The sequence below is a fragment of the Gossypium hirsutum genome, chromosome D05, assembly GCF_007990345.1.
Source record: "Gossypium hirsutum isolate 1008001.06 chromosome D05, Gossypium_hirsutum_v2.1, whole genome shotgun sequence".
Classification (NCBI taxonomy): Eukaryota; Viridiplantae; Streptophyta; class Magnoliopsida; order Malvales; family Malvaceae; genus Gossypium; species Gossypium hirsutum.
In genome coordinates this window covers 5,294,830-5,314,780 of record NC_053441.1, presented here as the reverse complement: position 1 = coordinate 5,314,780, position 19,951 = coordinate 5,294,830, and the positions used below count along the sequence as shown (strand labels likewise).

General features: G+C 33.0%; 2 protein-coding genes across 2 annotated transcripts; one reads left to right on the top strand and one right to left on the bottom strand.

Moving 5' to 3' along the window:
* The first annotated feature begins 71 nt into the window (after nt 1-71).
* Nucleotides 72-5,391, top strand: LOC107906781 (coatomer subunit beta-1). The gene is made up of 5 exons (XM_016833886.2): nt 72-346; nt 1,400-3,459; nt 3,714-4,223; nt 4,510-4,595; nt 4,824-5,391. Exons 2-5 carry the CDS (start codon nt 1,414-1,416, stop codon nt 5,026-5,028), a joined length of 2,847 nt encoding a protein of 948 aa, XP_016689375.2. The 5' UTR covers nt 72-346; nt 1,400-1,413; the 3' UTR covers nt 5,029-5,391.
* Nucleotides 5,392-9,178: 3,787 nt separating this feature from the next.
* LOC107906782 (uncharacterized) lies at nt 9,179-10,899 on the bottom strand. Its single transcript, XM_016833887.2, has 2 exons — nt 10,036-10,899; nt 9,179-9,783 (listed from the first exon to the last, which is right to left on the bottom strand). The coding sequence occupies exons 1-2, from the start codon at nt 10,329-10,331 to the stop codon at nt 9,384-9,386; spliced, it is 696 nt and encodes a 231-aa protein (XP_016689376.2). The 5' UTR covers nt 10,332-10,899; the 3' UTR covers nt 9,179-9,383.
* Between the last annotated feature and the right edge of the window lie 9,052 nt (nt 10,900-19,951).

Below are 19,951 nucleotides of genomic sequence, written 5' to 3'. Positions count from 1 at the left end.
TCCCTCGAATGTTTAATTTAAATAGTAATTATATTCATTTAAAAATGAGAGAATTTAATTTTCATAAAATTGACGCCTAGAAAAGGTAAATAGAAATTACAGTGCTAAAAATAAAGTAAAAACGATACTCCTTTCCTCTCGTTTATAAGCTCACAGAGTTGAAATAGATGATGATCTTTAGATCTGAGACTGAGAGCTTCTGACTTCTTCATTTCCCCTCAATTTTAAAAACAAAAAACCACGAATACCTTATTTTGAATTCTCAAATTTCCTCAAATCTCCTCCCTGTCAAGCAAAAATCTGCTTCACAACCGGTCTCTCTTCTCGGATGATCTGATCGCTCAAGGTTCCATTTCTTTCTCTCACTCTTACCAATTTTCCAGATCTATTGATTTACTTTGTACTTGGTTTCGCGGCATTTTTTCTCGTTATTATCTTCTTTTGTTCACGGTTTTTTGGGTGACCCGAACCCAGATTTTTTTTTCTCGAAGTTGGAATGGTTCGATTTAGGTATTGTTGGTTTCGTCTTATCGATTTGATGAATTGCTTGAATCCTCCACTAATAACTATAAGCTAAGAATAGAACTGTACTTTGGATTTGAATCTGATTTACCTATTACGCTTTTTTGTTTCGTTGCGCTTACTCGGTGATAGTGTATTTTTTTTATGTTAAATTCGTTATGTTTTTATTTTAATTGGTGAATTCAGTGCTAATGTTGGAATTAAAAAGACGAAAACAAATAGATCTTACCTTTTTCTTACCCAACGGGCAGATAGTGATTTTCTGTTAATAATTAAGCCGGGATAACCAATTTCTTTATTTAGATCTACTTCAATTCCAGCATAAGGTGGATTTTCCTAGAGTTGTAGATACAATACTTTGATGTGAATTAGGAATGCCTTAGTTTGATAGCCCGTTTAGCATGAACAAGCAATTAAAAAGTATGTTTGTAATAAAGCTTTTTGCGTGAGATTCAGGCAGATTTTCCCCTAAAATGTAACATTAATTAGTGATTGTTATTGTTTATACAAGATCTGTCTGCCAATTCTTTAGTAATTTTTTTTCTTTGAAAGATGAAATTCTCTGGTAATGATATATCATTACCATTAACATTCACTTTGGGATGGTCATACAGCTGATTAATCATTTCAATTTTTAACCTAGCTTATGAACTTTGAAGTAATCATTCCTCTTTGTTCAAAATGGATCTCTCTTTCAAAACTACCTAATTTAAGACATTCTTAATGATTTGTAAGCGCAATTTTAAAATTGTCATTTCATAGATGAATACTTTGCACCAATATGTCTTTATCTGGGTCCCAGCTTTGAGAATCCTCATGTTCTACTTTATTTTTTGTTGATTGTTTGCATTTTTTTAATTTTCATTTATATTACCAGAAAACTAGCTAGAAATGGAGAAGTCCTGTAATCTTCTTATTCACTTTGACAAAGGCACACCTGCAATTGCTAATGAGATTAAAGAAGCACTTGAAGGAAACGATGTTCCTGCAAAGATTGATGCCATGAAGAAAGCAATTATGCTTTTGTTGAATGGTGAAACTCTCCCCCAACTCTTTATCACCATTGTCAGATATGTTTTGCCTTCAGAGGACCACACGGTGCAAAAGCTTTTGCTTCTGTACTTGGAGATAATTGAGAAAACTGATACAAAAGGGAGGGTATTACCTGAAATGATATTGATATGCCAAAATTTGAGGAACAATCTTCAACATCCAAATGAATATATTCGTGGCGTGACCTTGAGGTTTCTTTGTCGCTTGAATGAGACAGAGATTATTGAGCCACTGATCCCTTCAGTTTTGCAAAACCTGGAGCATCGGCACCCATTTATTAGGAGGAATGCTATATTAGCTGTCATGTCGATATACAAGCTTCCACAGGGTGAGCAGCTCTTGGTTGATGCACCTGAAATGATCGAGAAGGTCCTTTCAACGGAGCAGGATGCATCTGCCAAGCGGAATGCATTCCTTATGCTATTTACTTGTGCACAAGATCGAGCTGTTAATTACCTCTTGACCCATGTTGATAGGGTTTCTGAATGGGGTGAATTGCTTCAGATGGTTGTGTTAGAGCTGATCCGAAAGGTTTGCAGAACAAATCGTGCCGAGAAAGGGAAGTATATTAAGATTATTATATCTTTATTAAATGCCCCATCAACTGCAGTTATTTATGAGTGCGCTGGCACTCTTGTTTCTCTGTCATCTGCTCCCACTGCTATTAGAGCTGCTGCCAACACTTACTGTCAGCTTCTTCTTTCTCAAAGTGACCACAATGTGAAGCTTATTGTACTAGATCGGCTGAATGAGCTCAAGTCTTCTCATAGAGATATTATGGTTGATCTGATCATGGATGTACTTCGGGCACTTTCAAGTCCAAATCTTGACATCCGGAGGAAGACGCTTGATATTGTTCTTGAGTTAATAACTCCTCGAAACATCAATGAGGTTGTTCTCATGTTGAAGAAGGAAGTTATGAAGACTCAAAGTGGAGAGCTTGAAAAGAATGGAGAATACAGACAAATGCTCATTCAAGCTATTCATTCCTGTGCAATTAAGTTCCCAGAAGTTGCAAGCACAGTTGTGCATCTTCTTATGGATTTCTTGGGTGACAGTAATGTTGCTTCAGCCATTGATGTTGTGGTTTTTGTTCGAGAAATAATTGAGACTAACCCTAAACTTAGGGTCTCCATTATAACAAGGCTATTGGATACATTCTATCAGATCCGAGCTGCACGGGTTTGCTCCTGTGCCCTTTGGATCATTGGAGAGTATTGCCTATCTCTATCTGAAGTTGAGAGTGGGATGGCAACCATAAAGCAGTGCCTCGGAGAGCTACCTTTCTACTCCGTTTCTGAGGAAGGGGAAGCTACTGATGCTTCTAAGAAAACTCCACAGGCAAACTCCATTACTGTCTCCTCAAGGAGACCAGCTGTTCTTGCTGACGGTACTTACGCAACCCAGAGTGCTGCCTCTGAAACTGCTTTCTCTGCTCCTACCGTTGTTCAGGGATCATTGGCTTCCGGGAATCTCAGATCTCTTCTCCTCACAGGCGACTTTTTCCTTGGGGCAGTTGTTGCGTGCACTTTGACTAAACTTGTTCTGAGGTTACAGGAGGTACAGCCATCAAAAGTTGAAGTTAACAAAGCAACCACACAGGCATTGCTGATCTTTGTCTCTATGCTGCAATTAGGACAATCACCTGTTCTTCCACACCCAATTGATAATGATTCTAATGATAGGATTGTTCTGTGCATAAGATTGTTGTGCGATACTGGTGATGGCATCAGGAAAATATGGTTGCAATCTTGCCGCCAGAGTTTTGTAAAAATGCTTTCGGAGAAACAGTTGCGAGAAACCGAGGAATTGAAGGCAAAGGCTCAGGTTTCTCATGCACAACCAGATGACCTTATTGATTTCTACCATTTGAAGAGTAGGAAGGTGAGAGCCTTTTTATTGTCATTATCTTATGAGCATGGTTTCTCATCTTTGGTTTATGCCAAGTTGATTGTACCATATCTGGTCATATATGCTTTTTCTTAAGCTTCTATTTTGTTTGTTTTGCTAGAATTTTCTGCTTGATCTTCTTTGTTTTCGCACCTATTTTGGTTATTGACTCGTATTGTTGATTCTTTCTTGGATTTTGTCATGAATTTATGTACTTGTACTTGAAATTCTCTGTTGCTGACTTCCAGGGTATGAGCCAGCTGGAGTTGGAGGATGAGGTTCAAGATGATTTAAAACGTGCAACTGGAGAGTTTGTCAACGATAATGATGACGCAAATAAGCTCAACCGCATTCTTCAACTTACTGGATTTAGCGATCCAGTATATGCTGAAGCCTATGTCACTGTGCACCACTATGATATTGTTCTTGATATAACAGTTATCAATAGGACCAAGGAAACCCTTCAGAATTTGTGCTTGGAGTTGGCAACTATGGGTGATCTGAAACTCGTTGAGCGTCCACAAAACTATACCCTAGCCCCTGAATCTAGCAAGCAAATAAAAGCCAACATCAAGGTGTCATCAACTGAGACCGGAGTCATATTTGGCAACATTGTTTATGAGACTTCGAATGTGCTTGAAAGAACTGTTGTTGTTCTTAATGACATTCATATTGATATCATGGACTATATTTCTCCTGCTGTTTGTACCGATGCTGCATTCAGAACTATGTGGGCAGAATTTGAGTGGGAAAACAAGGTTCATGTTTAACTATTTCCATTGCTATTACGAACTTGCATGCTAAGCACTGCCCCTGATTCCTTTAGATATCTGGCCAACATCAATTCCTTACTATGCTTTATATAATGTGTTCAGTATGCTAATTGGAATGCAATATATTAGCCCAACTTTATATGTAGGTCATGTCCCTTGGATAGCGTTTGATTACCTGTTTATTCCCCTCTTATTGCTAGTACTGTTTGCTCTTTATATCTATAAGCTTCTCTTAGGACTGAGCTATCATTCTTCTTGTTTTGTGATTCAGGTTGCTGTTAACACTGTAATCCAAGATGAGAAGGAATTCCTTAATCATATTATCAAGTCAACCAATATGAAGTGTCTCACACCAGTGTAAGTTTTTACCTTACTGAGGATTTTACATGGATTTAAAATGAACTGATGGTTTTATGCTTTCTGCATACCATGTTTTAGATTGCACATTCTTAAATCCTACAGTGTGCTTAATTGATTTGCATTTCAGTTTGTTCAACTTTAATGAAACTATCATGCTCAACTTGTAAAATGACAAATTAATACTATTTTGTGTCATTCCTTTTTGCTGGCTGGATTGTGCTTCAGATCTGCGCTAGATGATGAGTGCGGATTCCTGGCAGCTAACCTTTACGCGAAAAGTGTGTTTGGGGAGGATGCCTTGTTAAATTTGAGCGTTGAGAAACAAGCAGATGGGAAACTTAGTGGGTACATCAGGATAAGGAGCAAGACCCAGGGTATTGCTCTTAGTCTCGGGGATAAGATTACTCTAAAACAAAAGGGAGGCGGTTGATCTGTGGGATGTTGACATCATTTGTTTAACCAATACTGGTAGTCATTCTGGTTTTCGCTTTTGTCAGCTGCTGCCTGTCTCAATCTCCTTTGAAATGCAAAAAATTATTACTGATCTAAAAATGCAGGTACTTTTCCTGCATTTTAAAGATGGCTGCCTTCATTTTTGTAGTGTTCTCTGTATCTAGGGATGGAACCGATTTCAAGAGAGGACATTGTTGTATTTGGAGTTACATATTTCTACAGTAAAAAAGGGTCATTGAACATTTGTTAAAAAAAGATACTTCTTTTTGGCGATGTTAAAACAGGATTATCTTTTCGCGGATTCTTGAAATTGATAGTATTGAATTCGGAGCTTCCTTTAGTACCATTGTTCCCTATTAAATCATCCTTAATTTTGTGTGTGTATTATCCCTATTCTGTTGTTTCTTCTGGGGACATATGATATTTTTTGGTTCCTTTTTATCGGTTGCTGCCTGTGATTATTTCTCTTTTCTGACTGATCACTTCTGCCCTATATATGTTGCGTTGTGCTCTAGTTCAATGTCTTCTCCATAGGAACCATATAATTAAAGCACTATAAAGATAACCGTTGCTACAGTTAAAAGCCTTAAAGCGTGCTCGTAACTAATTGTTTCCAACTTGGGAAAACCTTGTACTTCTTCAAGTTGACCTAGGATGATCTATTGACAGAGATGATTCCGGGTCCGGCTTAAGACGGGCAAGCGGCAATATTTCTCACACCTACCCGGTTGTTGTCCACCATCCTCTTTGCACATTCTCTTCTGTTGGTTAAAATCAATGCCAAGAGAAGTGTAGTAAAGAAAGAAAGAAAGAAAGAAAGAAAACCACCGGATGAAATTCCATAAATATTCTTGTTTGATGAGGAATTTTCAAACATTCGAGACTTTTAGGCCTTCAAGCGGAGTTTTTGAGTATTGGCATATTGGGCCCTTTCGTCCCGTTTCCTAAATAGGGCGCCAACCAGACACACCTTGCGCATGCTTTCCGCGAAAAGGATGCAGTATAATCCCACTGTTGTTTGAAGCCAATACTTGAATACAGCAGCACAATTCCTGTGTATTAGTCCCTAGTTAGTATTCTGCAGACTTGTTTGCACCACCAAATATTGGAACAGTAATGTATTCTAGTTACAAGAGTCTCACGTTTCTTATTTCATAAAATGAAATTCGAGAAATCTCCAAGAAAAAACCAATTTTCAGTACATAGATATTGTAAAGTAGCTCCAATGCCAGCTTACGCATGACATTGACCACAGCAAAGAGCTACTGTCCAATCTTATAATCCCCAAACGTGTTTGCACTTTGCAGATTCATATAGATAACGATAATTAATTACAAAAAATTATTGTTATTCTAAATAGAACAAACTATATAAGCTTAGCCTAAAAACCCAACAAGCCTTTTTGCTTAAAGCAAAAGTGTGAGAGAAAAAGATAGGTCAGCCATCGTCCAAAAACAGTCTTTCAATAAAACATGGTACGGAGAAGAGAGATTATCAGATAGTACCACCACTTTAACCAAACTGTTGCAGTTTCATTCTCATCTTTTTACTAGATAATTTTCAATTATTTCCGGTTTTCTTTACATGAGTTTGTTAGTTTAAGTAAAGAAATATTTATATATCTATGTTTTGAAGTAGCGAGGATGATAGTCCTTGTGTGACCAAATGACACTGATGGAGGCATATGCCATCCCCAATGGCCACGTGTCTCGGACGGATCACATAATGCATATATAAGCACGTGATCATTAATTATTCCAAGAAATCGGGGAGTCAGTTTTGGAGGAGGCTTTGGCTGACTCAAGAGGCCTAATGTTAAAGCTGTGGTTGAGGATGGGCGAAAGGTGCGGCCATCGATGGCGACAATCATAATTACCCCCAATAATTATCATATTTACATATAGGGAAATAAATAAGACAAGGAGGGTAGGCATAAAGTATTATTGAGAGATTAAGATTTTATCTTCATTTACTTCAAAAAGTCGGACGTACTAAGTTAAAAGTACAAATATACTGCTGTCCAAATAAAAAAGAAGAAGCACTATATGAATTCACTGTAACGTAAATAATAGTATAAATTACAAAACACAACTAGGCGATTATTTAGTTTTAAATCTGTTTAAGTTAATTTCACTCTAAAAAAGATGATAATTCATAACTCAAATTCTTTAAGACACCGAAATAGAGCGAAAAAATACTTGCAAGAGAAAAAACAAAAAATGAATAGAAAAGCCAAAAAAAAAAAAACTAAGCACATCAAGTGTAACAATCCGAATTTCGAAGGTGTCAAAAAATTTAATTTTTAGGGCCGAATTATTAAATAGAAATAAATTAGAAATAACTAGTAAATATGGCTCAGGGACTAAATTACAAGAGGAGAGAAATAAGGAGATTTGATTTAAACATTAGCCAAGTACTTCTCAAGCTATTTGACATGGCCTTAAATATAATTTATCCATAAATTAAATGTTGATAGTGGGTGAGGTTAATCCTTACCATTGAATTCCATTTGACTTTAGTAAATGTTAATATGATAAACAAGGTTAATGGGTGAGAGAATCGAAGTAAAACATCTGAATTTCTTCCCTTCTTCACCGTCTATACTTGAGAAAGAAAGGAAAGAAAATCATCTTGGTTCATTCACCATTGCCGTGAGCTTCCAAAGTCAAAATTGGTAAGCTTCCTCTTTATTTTGTAGCGAATTATTAGATTTAGATAAATAGTATGCAAGACCCAACTGTAGGTTTGAGAAATTATCAAAGTTTAGTTAGGTTTTCATAATAAAATACATGATAGATTAGTAAGAGAAAATGTGCAGTTTAGATGAAAATGTGTTATTAAGGTAATGGGAATAAGAGGAATAAGCTCAAAATCACCTTGCTGAAACTTTAGGGATTAAATTAAATAAATTGAAAACGGTTAGAAAATTTTATAGTATATTAGAAGCTAGAGGTCCCTATTGGAGAATCAATTTTTAATTCGATAAAGAAAATCAAAAGTTACAATCATCTTGGATTCGGAGCTATTAGGGACTAAAATAAATAAAGTGAATTCATGCTTAATTATTACATTCCTGTGTCTAAATTATATATCTAATAGATTTTCTCGTATCTAAATTTTTCATACGTAACTAAAAACGAAACTAGGATGTCGGAAAACAAAACTGTTAACAAATAGCTAATTTAATTTGTGCTCTCATAATTTGAATTCGTTAAATACCTAAATATATTTGCTTTACTTATCAAGTGATGATTACCAATGATAAGCAATATCGCTTATTGTATATACATGTGTAACTAAAATGAGTCAATAATATTGAATAATACATGGTTTGAATACGATGAATTAGACCCAAATGTCTTGGGGATGCATCGGAAATTATATTGTGTATACGGGCATCTATACGAAATGAATATGGATGGACCATTGTTCAATGGTATATACGTTCTAAAGATATTCGGTTTAATGAACCATGATTTTTTCTTGTCCTTAAAAGAAAAACATGTACGTTTCCATCGAGCATTCAGCAATAGATCAACCAAAATGCGATGGGTTTTAACATGGGAGACCACGACCTTAATTAAATCAATAGTCGCGGCTTGCACATATCGCAACCACAACTATCCTTCTCACCTAACCTGTAATCTCCATTTCCCATTATCTTGTTTACTTTCTTTTTTATCATAATAATAATATTATTATTATTCAAATATTCGATGAATAATAATATTTAAATAATTTGCTCATAAGAAACATTCAAAATTTTTCATAAATTCAACCTGCAGCTACTCTTATTAATTTCTCACATCATAAAATTATATTTGCAGACTTAAATTTCTTTTTCCAGACCAAGGTTCACTCATGTGCTGTCCCTAATTTAGATGCCATCTACAAATTGAAATGATCCATTTGATTTGAGGTTCCTGTCGGGTAACGGATAACGAAAAATGTCAATACCGCCCCTATTTAATAACCTACGGTCTCCGAACACACAAGGACCCAATTGTCATTACGCCAACATAAAAGAATATCTAAGAACCTTCTATACATATCATACATGCATTCACACATTAACATATCTATACATCCATATCCAAACATAAATTTATTTTGTCTAAATATAAATATTATTAGTAAATCAATAAAATCTGGTGCAAGATTTTATTTGTAAAAAACTTTTTATTTATTTATATATTAAGTTGCTAAAAGCCATGAGTTTTTTCTTTTCTTTTTTCTTCCGAGTAAATAAAGAAGAAAAAGGTTACAAAAGGAGGACTAATAATGTAAAATCCTAAAGCATATTCTGATGCTTGTAAAAAGGCAGAGGAGGTGTTATTGAGGTTCAACTTGTACTTGCAGATCTGTTAAAGAAAAACAACTCTGCGATTTGAGAGTGACCTTCAGCTTGCTTTGCTGCTGCAACTTGGGTTTTATTGCTGCTACTGGTAGTTTGTCATTTGATGATGATGAAAATGACGACGACGACGACGACGACGATGATGATGATGGGGTTTCTTCATCGTCTTCATTCAAAGCAAGGAGCGGCATGGAGTTGGGATTTTGCCATGAATAGAAAGACGACTTCCTGGACTTGTTCCATTTGTTTGCAAGCAATACCCTTCTCCTTTTGTTGAATGGGTTCTCTGCTTTTGGCACCTCTTTTACTGTGCTTACATCTAACAGATTAGCAAATGACTTTGATTTTCCAGCATAGTGATTTGATAATCCCCTCCTACCAAAAGTTTAAAACCAATCATTAGATCCATTTATCCCAAAACCTTCTAATATTGGGTATTTTATTTCATTCTAAAACACAATATATACCACAAATGACTAAAAATTTTCCAATTTGAATGAATTAAAGATATTCCCTTCATAATTCCATCTATGTTTCTACAGGATTGTAATTTCAAATCACAAATTTAACATAGCGACTGGTAACAACGTTTTTAACGAACACAAGAAAATGGAGAAATGTACTAACTTGATGGGAAGGGAGTCCTCTAGGGAACCCAAAGAAGCCAACCCTCCACTTGTTCCAGATGAAACGACGCCGTCTTCCTCTTCCTCTTCATCCTCGCTGTCTCCCGGTGACCCAATCGAGGACGAACTCTCCGAGAACACATCCGGTGACCCCAGATTCGGCCCCCCAACATCTTCCTCCTTGAGAAAAACGCAAGACGACCCAACCTTCTCCTCCGACCGCTCTCTAACATACACGGCGGCGGCCGCCGATGCAGTGGCCTCCATGCCGAACGTGGGACCCACGATAACCTCCATTTCTTTCCGAAAACCCACTACTTCAACCCTCCCCTCTTCGTTACCGTTTTCCAGATTCCTTTTAGATATTAAGAGGGAACCCCCCCCCAAAAAAAAAGGGGTACCGTGGAATCAAAGGAAAGACGCAAAGGATAAAATGAAGAAGTAAACTTAATTGCAGAGAGACAACAAAGGAAGGGTATTCATGTGGCCTCCATTACTTCCATAAAATCACTTCTTTAAGAGAGAAAGCAAAGCTTTTTTGGATTTTAGTTGTAGAGAGAAGGGTGAAAGAAGGAAAAGAAAACTACATAACACGATAAGGAATTGAATTAAATTAGTCTAGGTTAGGTCGGATTGGATTGGATTGGATAAAATATGTACTTAAAATGGGTTATCTTCTTTTCTTTTTTTTCTCTTTTTAAGCGTATGATAACTCACTATTATAGTATGAAATAAGAATACGTATTTGGTATCCATATGTTTATACAGAAAGGAAACGAAAGGTATAACGTTAATATCTGCCGGCGGCCAAATAGGGGAGGCTTTCAACTTAGAACGCGGTTTGACACGTTCTTCATATGATGTAACAACAAAAATTATATTATCCGAAAACGAGATATAACAATAAAACGTCTTTACCTTTTATCTTAATTAAAAGCAGATTGTAATTTCTTTGGGATAAATTTCAGATTTCTCTCTACAGTTTTTCTAGTTTGGTTTGATAGATTCTTGTTAATAATTCGATTATATTTTTGTAATGTTGATTTTTATTATAATTTATTATTATGTGTATTTGTTGTCGAGATAGTCAATTTCACAGTGGTTTGATTGTTATCGAGCCTTGCATATCGTTTCAATAATAAATTTAAATATTTAACTCTCTTTTTGCTCCAATAAAAACTCGGGCATGTACCAACTGAATTTATTCGTTCTAACCAATTCTGGTCATATTGATCGAAACAATATGTTTTCAGCTAGTGCATGAATAAAGTTGAAACGAAATGTGAAATTGCATATAAGAAATAATCATGTTGTTTAATGTATTTGATAATCTTATTGAAAAGTGAACCAAAATAAATGTATAGGAGTGATGTCACAATTTGGTGAATGAGATAAACGTAAATCATGTATTGTCACAATTTGGTGAATGAGATGAACTTAAATCACGCATTATACTATTAATTATTAATGAATTGTTCTTTGATTAAGTCCTCGAAGTCGTAGGAAGAGGTTTCGAATTGTGTAACCAATTTGTATGTCAATCTTTAGTTTTTCTCTATTAGTTGTCCCTTTAGTTGCAACTTAACGTATAATTGAGCAGCAGCTCAACACTGACAAACTATTTTATTAAGTCATATTTTGTTTTTATTAATAACTGTATTTGTATTATTTAGAAAAAATTATAACAAAACAAAAAATTATGTACTAAAAAATAGGTATATAAGAGTCTTTAAAATTTACTTGTGAAGTTAAAATATTTCACTAACAATATACCGAATACTAACATAAAGTTTATATATTAAGAACGCATCAATTATGTGCATTATGTAGCAAGAAGCTTTTACCAGATTTTATAGAACATCCCCAACAATGAGGTATTGAATGACAAGCGCTCGCCACCATTTTGCGGCAGTTGACAATTTCAGCCTAGATAACTTGGCTAGATACCAATCTTGCCTCAACAATTAAGAGAGACCAAGAGGTAAAATTTAACAAATGTGACGTCAACTACGCGAGGACAAGAAATAGGCATAGCCATAGTGGTGCGCAACTGTGATGGGCAGATCTTGGGCAGATGCACCTAAAGGCTTGAGGGGGCGACCATCTTAAACATGGCGAAGGTTCATGCAATCAAATGGTGATCGAATTAGCTAAAGAAAGGCTTTGATAATTTTATTATTGAGTCTGATTGGTACTTTATAATTTCAAAACTTGGTAACTCTAGTGAGGTTTTGGCTCTTGTGGGTCATATTTTGGATGAATTTCATCGATTATTTTCTTTATTTTAAATTGTTTCATTTCAACAACAATATTTTAATTTTAATTATGATCGGAAGACAATATTACTAAGCTTGTTGTCTGAAGAACATATAGAAAATTAAAATATTGTTTGATAAGTTGAAAATTCAAGTATTAAGGATTTATTTGAGTGTTGAAAAAATACTGAAAAAAATAGTTACTAAAAAATTAAGGGCTGAATTTAAGTTACAAATTTTGTTTGTCATATTACTTAAAATTACATACAAAGTTAGATTGTTTGATAAAGTGTAATATAATGTAAAAGAAACAAAACAAAATAATAATTAAATCCCTATTAAGGGATAAGTAGATCATTATCTATACTTTTTTGTAAAAGAAATTCTATCTAGTAGTTTTTTATTTTTTATTATCAAATATGTTTAAAAATTAAATTACTGACCATATTAATTTTCTCTTGATTCATTTTTTTCAACACTTTTATCAAACAAGGCCCACATTTAAGTTATAAAATCTTTTTGATAACGTACGAAATACAATAAACTATTTAATAAATATATTTATCATTTATTTATAAATTATCAAATATATTTAAATAATTAAATCATTAAAAATTTTAGTTCTTTTAATCACATCTATACCCAAATAACTGGGCACATGACCAATAAAAGCCGTTTTTTTTCAAAATTTACCGAAATGGGCCGATTTTTTTATTATTTATCGGAATGAGCCATTTTCCGCGAAATCGCGTCCATGTCAGCGTGATGTCAGGGTACGTGTGTCAGGACATCGCGTCTACGTCAGCGCGATTTGCTTACGTGGACACAAATCGCGCCTAGGAGGACGCGATTTGCTGACGTGGATGAACAATTTATGTTTTTAAGCTTGGAAAACTTTGAAAGGCCATAACTTTTCGCTCGGTTGTCCGATTGATACGATTTTTTTTATTTCGAATAACTTTTCGAGATCTACGCGCTGACAAACAGCCGAAGGCGGTTTGCCGCAGTTTTCATCGAAAAATATCCTTTTTTGCAACTAAATTTTGATTTTTTCGGTTGAAAATTGAATTTTAAACATTCAAATCATTATTTTCCTTATTTGTTTGAAGTAAACACCGGATCCTTTTTTACAGAATTGTCTTATATCATCCTGTTATAGGTATAAGTCAGCTCATTCCACTTTTGAGAAGTTCCCTAAAATTTTCCATTTTATTCAATTTAGTCCCTAAAACCTAAATAGTCATATTTTCAAATCTAAGCTTCGTTTTTCAATTCAAATTCAATTTCATCCTTCCATAACATTCAAATATTCTTAATTACAAAAATTTCATGCTAATTTTGAAATAATTACACTTTAGTCCCTATACTCGTAACTAACAAATTATACTTTACAAATTAGTCCCTGTTCATCTCTAAGCAGTTTGTCAGCGCGTAGATCTCGAAAAGTTATTCGAAATTAAAAAAAATCGTCTCAATCGGACAACCGAGCCAAAAGTTATGGCCTTTCAAAGTTTTCCAAGCTAAAAAACATAAATTGATGCCCGCGTCCTCATAGGCTCGATTTGTGTCCACGTCAGCAAATCGCGCTTACGTGGACGCGATTTCCTGACACGTATCCTGACATTGCGCTGACGTGAACACGATTTCGCAGAAAATGAACAATTTCGGTAAATAATTAAATAATTGACTCATTTCGATAATTTAAAAAAAAAAAGACTTTTTCTGTCATTTGCCCCAAATAACTCGCTTAATAAAGAAAAGAAGATTGCAGGATAGGATAGGATATGATAGGATAGATGTTGGAGATTAATAAAAACAGAAATTTGAAAGGCGTTGCATAAGATGAGTTCCATTAATTATCACGCATATTAATGATACATAAATAATTGACGAATCAGCCCCCTCACCCATTCCAAGAAATTGACAGATAATTTAAGTAATTGCAATTTGGAAGCCTACTTTTTTACGGGGTGCATGCTAATGATAGGGAGACTGCATTTGTTTGTTTTTAAAACAGCATTAGCCTACAAACATGGCAATAGGTGTAATCGGCAGACAGATATTCTAAAGCCTAGGTTTTATCATTTTAATTTATTGGGTGAAATTAGGTCAATTTCAAAACTCACTGATGCCTGTCCTGTCATCTTATTTTTTTATATTACCAAACTTATCTTCTCTTTAATTAAACAATCGTTTTTTGTGTTTGCTAAAATTGTGGGACATGCTTTAATAAAAAAAAAAGGGTGAAGCTATTGCTCCATATTTACATGCTCCTATTTTCGTATCTATTTTTTATATAATATTTAAAAATATTCGTAATTATTTTTTAATCTTTAAATAAGAAGATAATATGTGTTAGTATACTCGACCACTTATACTAATAATAATATCAATTAAATTTGACAAAATAAAAAGAGATAGACAACAATCGAGACTTTTTCTCTTTTTCATATATATTAGTTTAAGAAATTATTTAGTAAAATAGATAGATTAGCCGATTAATTATGAAAATAATAGAATTGGGGTTTGGAGGATCCGACTTTCCTGTCGGTCATAATTTATTTTCCTTTCAATTTTAAGATGGTGTAATATCATAAATAGTTCTTGCAAGTTCATTAAAATTTCAATATAACCTATCCAACTTGTAAGTTCAAAAGTAAATCATAACATTCATCTTAAAAATTATACCTTTTTTAACAAGTAAACCTTAAAATTTCACATTTCATAAAAATTTGTATTTCAACGCTTTAATTAGGGATGGCAATAGAGTAGGGCGGATAATACTAAATTCACTACCGCTCCATAACTGACATGGTCTGCTCCACCATTTGGCCCGCTCCACTATGGATATAAAATATTAAAAATCACTACCATCTCCATGAATGTTAGATGCATCTATCCTCGACTCACATCGCTCTACTTCAATTTAATTTTTGCTAGTTATCTTTAACTTTTTTAATCTTTTTTAAAATCAAGTAAATATTTAAACTCCTTCGAAAATTTTAAACACAAAATTTATAATTTTTCCATATTATTTTATTACATTTTTACCCTTCTAATAGTTTATATATACAATGATAAAATGATAATTTTATATAGTGGAGTAGGTCAGGACAGAGCAAGCAATTACCAAAACCATTCTATACACACTATCCAAAAGAAAAAATTCACCTTGCCCCACATCCACTTTTCAAACAAAAAAATCCACTCTATCCGAAGAAGATCAATTCAAAATCCGTGGGTTGGTTTGGGTTTTGCCATCCCTAACTTTATTTTTTTAAGTCATAAAATAATTTTTAATTTAAATAAAAATAGTTTAATATTTTTAATTAAAAATAATAATAGTTTTGAAATATAATTCTAGATTGAAGGGAACATTGTAACACCCCTAACCCACATCCTTCACTGAAATAGGATTACAGAATGTTATCGGAGTTTACAGAATAATTGCACATAATTTCACTATTTACTTATGATCATATCAAAGTTGTCCACTCAAGTCATCGTCATTAAATTATTTATATCTTGAGCTACGGAACTCCGAATCAAGATCCGCTAAATTTCTTTGAAACTAGACTCAAATATCTTCTTACCATAAAATTTTCAAAATTTATGGTTTAGCCAATAAGTACAGTTTATTCTTTAAAGTCATCTCTATTCTGTTGTCTGACAGTTTTGACATTATCTCCTCGTATGAGATTCAGATGATGTTCTTGTTTGTTTCTATTGAAAATAAACTCATTAATAATTTTAAACATATAAATTATAACCCATAATTATTTTTATACATTTTTTAATGATTTCCCAAAGTCAAAACAGGGGATTCTGAAATTACTCTGACCCTGTCTCATAAAAATTTAAATATCTCATAATATGAAATTCTTTTGTTTACACCATTTCTACTATGTAAAACTAGATTCAATAAGTTTTAATTTTATATTTTATTAAACCTCTAATTCGATTTCCAAATTTTTTTTGAATTTTCAAAGTCAGACTACTACTGGTGTCCAAAACTGTTTTAGTGAAAATTGTTGATAACTAAGTTTATAACACCTTCACTTCCTTCCAATTAAACCCTATACATGCCATATAAACCTTAAGATGCACAATAAAAATTAACCGAAGTAATCTGGATAGTGTGCCCTGATGTGTTGATCTGATCCACCAATTTTCACGTCAATCTACAAAGAACATTAAACACACAGGAGTAAGCTTATGTAAGCTTAGTAAGATTTTATATATAACTTTAACTCTTCTAAAATTCTTTATTTTCATTTGCATTTCTTTAATTTTCACATTTATCCCATATGCTTAACACACAAGTCATAATCATATCATTCAACCAAGGTCACAAGTTAGTGCATTTAACCAAAGCCTATTTTTTCGAATTGATCGCATGATAGGTCATTTCATTAAAAATTGCATAATTTAAACATTACCATTTTTTCATGAGCACTAGCATGTTTTCACTTAAATACTTACCAATTCAATGCATTATATAAATAATCATATTACCTTTCTGCCAATGGCTGAGCACTTGCCTATGCGTCAAGCAACCACACTGGTTAGCGTACTTGGACATATTATATATAAATTCAACTTTGACAAACTAATTTCTCGACATTTCACACTTGAGTTTATTACAATAACCATATCATATTTCATTTGTTTCACAAATATCTCAATTCTCATGCTTGCTATATAAATAGCTTTTCACAATTTATTTCACATTTCATTATACAAGTGCAATATCCATCCCATAGTCATTTCATGAGTATATAACTCATATATTCCATATATTTGCAACATATTTCATATTCTATTTTCAATTCACTATTTCATATTCTTAGCCCAAAATAGACTTTATAGAACACACCGGATATACGAAACAAATACAGAGGTGCATTATTATGCACTAATTAACAGAGAGCACTAAAGTGCTATTGTAACACCCCTAACCCATATCCGTCGCTAGATTAGGGTTTCGAGGCATTACCGAACAAGACACAGTTCAGCACAGTCATTTATCACCTTTCATACACCAAAGAATAACGATGCATTTATAACATTATCAAACTTGAATATCCTTAATTCAATTATTTTAAATTCAAATATATAAATTATAATTACAATTCAAATCAATCATACCTTACTAAGCATGTATCACAAATAAACACATTACAAAATTCAAACTAATTCAATTTATACATACATCAAAGCTCAATCGAACATATTCTATAATTAACAAATTCGAACCAAACTTGTATACACCAGAGTCATGTTCAAGCATATAATACTTTTAATATTCGATTTCCCTAAATCCATCGTATTAATGACATTTTCATAATTAAATCATATTCAAGCATATATCCTCACTTTTCATATAGAGAGAATATGTACGTACATTATTTCATTATCTAAATATCAAACTTTGCATTTCATAACTTATGCATATGTATATAATGAAACCAATATGTATACAACTTAATGTCCAATCACAAATGCAACATTAGTAACATTATATTATGGCCTTACATACCTTTAATGTCATTATATTATACACATATGACCATTTCAATGAAATAATTCAATCATAAACTATACACGCTCAATACAAATCAACTTATCCTTTAATCAACTAATCCAATAAATTTATAAAAGTTAAATTCAAACTTGTATTACTCACTTAACTATCATTACCCGAATTTGTATGTATCTTATTCATAAATTTTAAGCCTACTTAAAAAAAATCATTTATATATATCATTTAAAAGACCAAAAACATGCATATTTATCTATTACAAGTTTGCGCATATGAATACACCATTTTAGCCATATCCAAAAATCCATACAATTCATATCATTTTACAAATTCAAAATCGAATATTAAGTCCACTTGCATGAGCAAATAGTACCTTTATTAAATACTACACGTTCATAATTTATTTCATAACAAATTGGCATCCATAAATAACCTCATAAATTGTACAAGATTTAGCCATTAAATCATAAGTCAAAATATGCCATTTCCTAATCAAACCATATCGATTCAAATAATAAAAGCATACATATCACTTCATATTTTCCAAACCTATATCCATACACCAATTTATAGCATAAAACACACTTCCAAAATAGGTCTAGATCATGACCAAATATACACATGTTCTTCCATACCTTATAACCGTACATACACATGCACATAATTAGTTTCTGTTAAATCAATTTATTAATGTAAATATACTCTTACAAACCAAATTTAACTATCATTTTATCTATGATTTACTTAGCATTTCACCTATATGCCATAACCGAGTTCACTTAATTACTAAATTACATAACAATACCTTAACAAAGCATATCAAACAAGATTCACATATATTTACTTATAAATAAACCATAGCCGAAACACCAAAACCAAAACCAAACATATCACACATATCATATATATATATAACACATAACCAAGATTAATTAAACTTGAATATCATTTACCTCATTGCCGAAGCACATGACTAAAACACCATAACATATATATACCAAACTCACTTCACTTATATGCTTCAACTAAGCTCACATATGCCGAATTATTTACCACATTCTTAACAAAACATATCAAACATAATTCACATAAATAAATATTCCATAGCTGAGATACCAAAATCAACATATCTAACACTTGATCAAAAGGATAAAAATCAAGCTTAATAAAATAAATAAGTCATTTTCGCATGGCTCATATTAACATACTCGAAATCAAACATATTAACTAGACTATACATGCCATAAGTTCAATTTCAAACTTAGTAAAATACCAAAAACAGTACTCGATAGTGTGATAGACTTCTCTGACGATCGCCGAGCTCATAACCAACTTCCAAATCTCGGATATCGACGAACGGAATAGACGACTATTCGATTATTTTTGTTTTTCCCGATCCAAATCCGTTTTCTTTGGTTCATGATCTTGATTGAGCTTAGTAATGGCCGAATGCTTCAAAGCTCTTTTCCTTTCTTTTTCTTTAGCAACTTTCGGCAAGATGAACATGATAATGCTTTTAATTTATGTTTTGTTTTATTATAAATACATTATAATATTTTATTTACTAATTTAACCTTTATAAGTTAATATATATAACATATAATATAAGGTCATTCTTGACCATTTTCTTCCACTAACTTATATAGTGGGCTAATTGCATCATAGAACCTCCAAATTATAAAGACAACAACAATTAGGCACTTTCATATTTAACCATTAAATTTTTATTTTACGCGATTAAGCCCTTTTCTCAAATTTAGCACACAAACAATAAAATAAATTCACGAAACTTTCACATATGCAAATTCACACATAATTAACACAGAAAATAATATTAAAATAGTTTTTAGACTCGAACTTGTGGTCCCGAAACCATTGTTTCGATTAGGGTCAAAATCAGGCTGTCACAGCTATACTGAGAGCACAAATGTGCTAATAGGAGAGCACTAACGTGCTAATAATCAGAGAGCACTGATGTGCTAATAATCAGAGAGCGCGCTAAGGTTCTTTAATGGCATGCCACTAATATCCTAGTAGTTCTAATCTCGTCTACTTGGGCAAATCATATTATGCACATATATCACTTTTACACTTTTCGCATAATGCTTCTATATACTTTA